The sequence below is a fragment of the Tursiops truncatus genome, chromosome 7, assembly GCF_011762595.2.
Source record: "Tursiops truncatus isolate mTurTru1 chromosome 7, mTurTru1.mat.Y, whole genome shotgun sequence".
NCBI lineage: Eukaryota > Metazoa > Chordata > Mammalia > Artiodactyla > Delphinidae > Tursiops > Tursiops truncatus.
In genome coordinates this window covers 55,342,076-55,349,580 of record NC_047040.1, presented here as the reverse complement: position 1 = coordinate 55,349,580, position 7,505 = coordinate 55,342,076, and the positions used below count along the sequence as shown (strand labels likewise).

The window sequence follows — 7,505 nt, the reverse complement described above, 5'->3', positions numbered from 1 at the left end:
GTACCTGTCTGTGAGTGTGGCTGCTGAAGCGGGCAGGAGGGAGACGTTCTGTGCCTTCCTCCTTATTTCATGTGCTGCTGCTCCTGAGGCCTGGCTTGGAAAAAGCAGGACATTCGGCTTAGACAGATGGAGGGCAGGGTCATTTGCAAAATAAAATGAGTGCACAAATCACGCTGTGAAATTGGCATGACCATCCCTGCTGCTGTGATAGACTGACTTTTATTTAGTCTATGACAGGCAGTTGGGGAATAGATTAGGGTTTTTTGGGGAGGGGGATGGTGAAAGAAGGCCCTTTAATTAATGATAGAAATTCTGGAAAGCAGTAAATGGGGTGGAATATTATAAAATGTCATAAAGGATCATTTTGTTTCCAACAGAATCTTGGAAAGCTGGAGCATGTATCAAAAAAGTTAGTGTATTGTACCATTTCTAGCAATAAGAAAGAATTTTGTGGTTGCAATAAAAAGATTTAGTGCCTTATTGAAAGGAATTAGACTTTAGGAAAGCAGTGTTGGGCTCAGGGTGGATTTTGCTGCATAAAGGGAGGCATGTTTACCATGTAGAAGAATTCCATTCGGGCAAAATGTATAGGAGCTAAAAGTTCTTAACATGCTTATGTTTCTGCCTGTCAAAATGTGAGATGACCAAATTCCATATTCTATTTGTATGTGAAATCTATTTGACATTCTCTTTTAAAACTAGTTGGAAGTTATGTTTTCTTATTTATCCTCTAAATGTAATTGCTTCCTGTTGGTAAACATTGGTAATTTATGAACATCTCAACAACCACAGCTGTGGTCAATTTCCTTGTTAAAGAAAGACCTTCTGCAAAACCATTTTCCAGCTGTTATTTCTCTTCCCTTTCATTCTAGGCCATTTTCTTCAGGATGGCCAGTTTGGTGGTTCAGTCCCCTTGCTTCTTCCTTCCCACCCCCCAATCTTCTACCATAAAGAAGGCAGAAAGAATAAATTAGTGTCAAATTGATAATGTAACTGATTGACTTTTAGGATCATCTGTTTAATCTTTTAAGAGTTTTGGAAAAATTGTATACCAAATCAATATTTGGGAACATTTATGCTCAGATGGTAAGACATTTAACCTCATTATGAATTCTCCTTTCACTGGCAGTTCCAGCTTTATTAATATTTTAATTAGATTTCCTTCTTGGATATACCTTTAAAAAAAATCAAGTAGTTTATATTTGGGGGCTTGTGGTGTTATTACCTAAATTAACTTGTTAGGAAGAGTACAATAACATGGTTTATAAATGGAATTACCAGAGAAGGCACAACTGTGGATATTGACATTTAAAGAAATCAATCAACCATCCAAACAAAGAGCTACTCTAAGCCCCTGTGTTTATGCAGGACTTTCTGTACCAGGACCAGATCCTGCTTTGCCTAACTTCCCTCATTAATCCTCACGGCCCTTCTGTGAATTAGGTAATTTTAACTGTTGGCCTCACTTGAAAAGCATGGACTGAAAAGCACAAAGAAGCCTGTGGTCGCCTCAGCACGGGGGGGTTGGTGATTGCTTAAGCTGGCCAGTAGGGGCCACACTGTACCTCTTCCCTCTCCCCCTGAGCACCTCCTCTCCAGTCATTTGAATTGGCTTTGGATCATTTGCTGCAGTTCTAATAGAACAGGCACAATGGTGTAAGAATTTTAAAGTTTAAGCACCGAAGCCGTTGTGTAATTGTATGGCATCAGTGGCTGGAGGCCCTGCATCGATGCGATCCCCCTGTGTAATTGCCCACGCAAATTTGAGCAATCTGTAACAGACACAGGAACCCGTCTGCATTGGGCTGCAGACTCTTATCCCTTCAGAAAAACCTCAATAATTCAAAGACCCTTTTGTCATCTTTAAAATGCTCCGTGGACAGGGCTGTCCTACTATCCCTCTCACACAGGCAAACATCACAGATCAGGACAAGGTTAATGGGCTAAATTGACAGTCAAAATTTAAATCGTAGGTATTCGGATGCATGCTTGCCTCGTTCAGTCCTTAAATCGTCCTTCCTAAGAGAAATAAAGATTATTCCAGAGCTTTAGTTAAACTTTAAGCATTTTATTAAAAACAAAGATATTTAGGTCTCTTAAAGCAGTTTCAAAATCATGGATTAGATGCTTGTGAAATGGGCAGTCTATAATGTAGTATTCTTAAAATGACACCTCAGCTTGGGAAATCTACACAAACGGAGTGACGTGAGACAATTCAGTTGAAGACGTATTTCCCTTCTTTTGTGTAAAACAATAATAATTAGGAAGCAAATCAGTAGGGGATCCTTTTTAGATGATTGTACATCAAAATAAAATGGCAAAAGCATTTTTCACCAAGGGAGTGAGATCAGCCAAAACCTAAACTCCTGTTCCCATACAATGCTGTTTGTGTTTTTTAAAATTCATCTAAATATGATTTAATCTAAGTCTAAAGAAAAAAATAATCGACATTCTAAACACAGACATACACACACAGCAAATGAACACAAAGGTAAATGGTGGCCTGAAATAACACATTTTTTTATAGCAAATACTTCATTTACTTAATAAGACAAACATATTTCTGGGCCAGTGTATATATTCAGTGACATTGGTAGAGATATGCTACACAGATAAATAACTTATCTTTAGCACTGTTGAGAGATGGACTAAATATGCAAGAACATTCAAAATTAAATTAGAAAAGATGTACAACACCAAATTACTAGTTGAGGAAAAGGTACACAAGCGATGTAAGCAGGACCTCAGGCATTGTTAAATCCAAGTACTCAACATGAAATTCCCCAGACACACCACTTTATTTCTGCCATCTACGTGTTTTATTCTATTATTGCTCACTTAAGAAACTTAAGAAATTTTGGCCTTCTTGTAGTCAGACTCAACCTTTAAATTTCCTGTGACATTTGAGTTTTGGGAGTTCTTTACAGCATGCGGCAGAACAACAGTTTCAGAGACTGTTATTCTGAAGCAGACAATGAAACTTCACTGGCATTGCCAGAGTTTTTAGGGTCCCAAATTAGGTTTTGCTCTTTTGCTTTAATGAATCCTTTATGAGTGTTTACTTCCAGCCAAAACATTTTTCTTTAGATGTAAATCTTCCCTTAATATATTTAGATTTCTGTCCTGCTTGAGAGGAGTTTTTCACACTATTAATGGGGATGAAATTGTATTTTATCTTTGTGCAATTCATTAAGAGTCAGCAGGAAAAATGGATTTTAAAATAATTCTACCACAAAGTAAATTGAGCAGACTCTGTTTAACGACTTCAGGTAAGTGGATCAAATATGATAAATTTTGATACATGAAAAAGCAACTGAATTCTTGTAGCATTAATATTAGATAATGTTATTTCACTAACAAAATTTTAAAGATTATTTCCAACCCAACCCAATGAGTATGCAAATATAAAATACCTGGAAATGTGTAGACAGCTTAGATTTTAGAAACAGAAAGCACACATGCAATTTTAACTTCTTTTGACTCACTTTATAAATTGTAAATTAAACTACCATTTATGGGATATCTATGAAATGAGATAATCTAAAGTTATGAAATAAAAGGGTATATTTTTGTACCTATAACCATGTACTGATGACCATGTCTTTCGTGATCACTAGAGGCAGGCTCAGACATATCTGTGATAAGGTTGTTTTTATATCTACTCCATATATGTAACTTTTTATTTTGTCTTTAGTGAGGAGATGACCTCTTTGCTCCTATCTTTTTTGAGAAGTTTTTAAAGTTAAATACAGCTTGGTCCTTTGGTGCAGAAATGAACTGAATAAAACTCAGTGCTTTTATTTTATAAGTGGAAAACCCGAGACCTGAGAGTCCCAAGATAACAGGTCTGGCCGATGGCCAGGCTTGGGGGAGCCCCATCCACTGTGCACTGGGGTAGTGCCCTTTACAGTTTGCCAAGCCATCCCTCCTGGCTGGGATTGCCAGTTACATTGTAGGTTGTGCATGTATTCTCCACGTACTGACTAATAAAATTATAAATAGCCTGCCTGAAAAAAATACACTTCGTGGAGAAAGAAAGTAGGATGAAGTCATTTCAACCATTAATGCCAAGAGACCTGAGGAAGCGCACATAATCTGGTCAGTTGTAGGTTTTATAAGAAGGCTCACATTTCAAATGCCTTCCTCCAATAGGAAGTAAACAATAATAAGGATTGGGAAAATCTCTCTATTTTGGAAAAGCAGATTATATGGGTAACCACACATACCCCCAATTCGTGGAAAGTTATACATTAGAAAAGGGATTAAAAATACCTCAAACGCCCAAGAGTTCAAGCTCTAACCCTCTGGGTTGTTGGCACCAGGGAGGCTGCTACCCTCTTTTCTACTGTTTCATGGTTGTGGAGGAACAGACTGGGGCATTAGTCAGCAGTTTCTGAATTTTGACCCCAATAGGAAAGATACCTCGAGACAGGAGAAATAATAGATGGAGGCAATTACAAACAGCTGCTTGATTGATGGTTGACATTGTCAGGGCTCCACTGTATGGCAGATTGCAATGGTGTTGAGCTGCTCTTGCTACCAGTGGGTGTTGCTATTGGCAACCATGCAGTGAAGCCAATAAAACGGCAAGAAAATGAGAGGAAAACTCAACCTTAGTGGAAGCCGTAGAGTTTGTGCTGTAAATTACATTCCCCTTAGCAATATGCAGCATCAACGTTCAGGGTAGCCACAGTGCGTGTAGCTACCTGCAGTCTCCATTGGACCCTGGGTCTAGTTTTATCATAAAGCACATGCTTTCAAATTTTGCTCTAGATACAATGGCATTCGTCTGTCTGGGCTATTTATTTATTTATCGTTGGGGAGGATGACAGATGTGGGTTCATCTCTGCCTCACATGGACTGATTTTCAATTCCCACTTGTGATATAAACATGATGTGACACAATAGCTAGGAACACCTGCAGTGCTTCTGAGCTGCAGACACACGACCAGAGTCTGTCCCTACCTCCACCCCCCCTTTGTTCCTCACCTGAAGGAGGGAGACAGCCCGGCAGAAGCTGTTTTCCTTTATAGCAGAGTGATTCAGAAAACTGGCTTAATAAAATCCATAAATCTGAACAACCTCCTCTTACCTGCTCCGTGGAGGCAATTTTTCCTGCACTCATTCGCTCCTCTAGTTTCTCCAGTCTTCCCCACAGAGACAGCTGTAAAAGGTAGCTGGGAACATTAATTTTTAGGGTTCCTTCTCCTTCCTTCTCTCTTTTGTCAACCCCCTCCCTGCTCAAGTTTCTCTCTTTTCTAGGCAATTGATGATAGGATTCTGTACCCTCATTTTTTTGGGAAGACATGCCATTTTTCTTTGTTTGGATTGATGTTCACCTTCCCTTTATCCGTTCTCTTACCACCTGCCTCGGTCCCCATCTCTTCCTTGTTAGCTGTTCTCTTTTGCTTCCCCTCCTCCTCCTCTTTTTCCCTCTCCTCCTTCTCTTCCCCCCATTTGCCTGGTTTATAATTTTCTTTTCCTCTAGTTCTGCCCATATAGAATCTTCCTTTTACCCCATGGGTACCTGCTCTTCCCTTACTTCCGTTTTGGTACTTTAATCTACCCATTCTTTAAACATTTCCCAGATGTCTACTATGCGCCAGGAAAAAAATGTCCTTGGTGGAACTTGGCCCCTGTTCCTCTGAGTAGTAAAGTTAATAACTGACACTGACGAGCAACAACAAGAACAAAACTGGTTTGTAAATTTTAGATTCTTTAGAGCTGGAATGGACTTCAAGGTTCATCTGGTCCAGAGATTTTCAAACTCCTCAGAGCCCAATTATGGGCTACTAGGTATGTAATCAAAGAAATGAGGATTTGTAGGGGCTCTGGCTCTCCCAACCCAGCTTCAAACTGAGGACTTGGGCTTTTAGATGTTTTATGTCTTGGGGATTCTTTGTAAGATTTATTTGAACAAAAAGTTCTAAGGTTAAATCATGTTTGAAAATAATTTCCTAGTGTAATCTCATTTGACAAATGAGGAAAAAGGCTGGGAGAAGTTAAGTGACTTGTCTAAAGCCATCCAGTGAATAGTGCCAAACCTAGGGTACAAGTGTAGCTTCTGGCCCAGCGTTCTTTGGATAAGGCATACCATGTCCTCAGTCTCTCAGCTTTCTAGTCATTGCATCTATTTAATATAGCTTATTCTTATCTACTATAAACCTAGCTTTCTATAGAATATCTGTTCTCTGCCTAGACTGTTGTTTCTTAACCTTTCAAGCATTATATCTTACACTTAAGGAAAAATCCAAAATTGGGGACCTTTCCATTTGGCTTTAGGTTGGCACTGGTAGTAACCTTACATTTTATACTGAAACTCATCACTAGGAGAGCTACAGGTAGTCAGTGATCATTCTCCGTGGCTCTGCTGCGTCCTATGAAATGTCTCACTGTTGGAAATAGTTCTGAATGTTCATGTGTCATTTGCGTTAAATCCACCTATAGATTTCCTTTCACCCTTACTTTAAGTCTATTAATCCATTCCTTCTGGGAGAAGACTTGGTCTACAATGAAGGTTGAATTAAAAAACTGAAAAGGGGGACCACAATCCCAATACAACGTTATGAATCTTGTCTAAACGCCAATCAGACAAACACATTTGCTGTCTTCCTACTATCGACCTTTTTAGGGGAAAACTGGGAATGGCTGGTTTTTGTAAGGATAATATAGTTTCTCTTTTAGGTAGGCGATTCTAAAGGTTCTGATCCATCATTAAGAAGCTTTAGGATTAAAAATAAGATATCTCTACAGAATACCAATTGGGATGCTTGGGACAGTCTGGCGCAGAAGGGGGAGCTCAGGAGAGGATGCAAAAGCAGGCGTTGTTTGGCTTGTAACAAACAGAACAGCCATACACAACATGAAGCAGCGCTAATGACGCCTTCACTGTTCAACATTCCCTCAGCTCAGAGTGAGCAGGGCCAACCGTCCTCAGGTCCTGGACCCAAGTGGCCCGCTGCCCAGAACCTTCATCTCAGCCCATGTGTGTTCATCAGGGAGAGGTGAGCGTCCTGGGGCATGTGCTCCCCGCCCCACCTCCTCCTCTGTCCTTTCTGCTGGCACCACACTGCAAGGTGAAAGCCCAGGCATGCTTCCCAGCACAACCCTGAGACTTTATGTCTGTTTGAGCTTAAAGGAACAAAAGAATACTGTGGTGGGACCGAAGCTGGCTCTTGAGGACGCAGTCATTTCACAGCTGTGGCTGACCTGGAGGGTTAGTCTCTGTCATCTCCTGTCACCATGAGATTGACAGAGGGGGCAGAGGCAGCCGAAGAGATGAGCAGCCTTTTCTGGTGCAACTCTTCCCACTTACTTCTGTTGGCAGCTACTGAATCCAGCATCGGCTTCAGTTTCACATTGACCTTCACCAATGCCTAAAATATAACAAAAGCAGGTGGGGGAGAGAGGAACCGGAGTCACTGCCATGATTTTCTAGGTTTCTGCTGTGAGGAGAATGACAGCTGGCTGTAAGAAATGAAAGTGATTATTTTGGTAAACGTGAG

At 40.3% G+C, this 7,505-nt stretch overlaps 1 protein-coding gene across 1 annotated transcript in view; it reads right to left on the bottom strand.

The window, feature by feature from the left end:
* Positions 1–2,053: 2,053 nt before the first annotated feature.
* Positions 2,054–7,505, bottom strand: part of PDE11A (phosphodiesterase 11A) — a 435,071-nt gene continuing 429,619 nt past the window's right edge. The window contains exon 21 of the mRNA XM_073806952.1: positions 2,054–7,376. Within this exon, the coding sequence (XP_073663053.1) occupies positions 7,218–7,376 (159 nt within the window). The 3' untranslated portion in view covers positions 2,054–7,217. The remainder of the gene's footprint in view (positions 7,377–7,505) is intronic.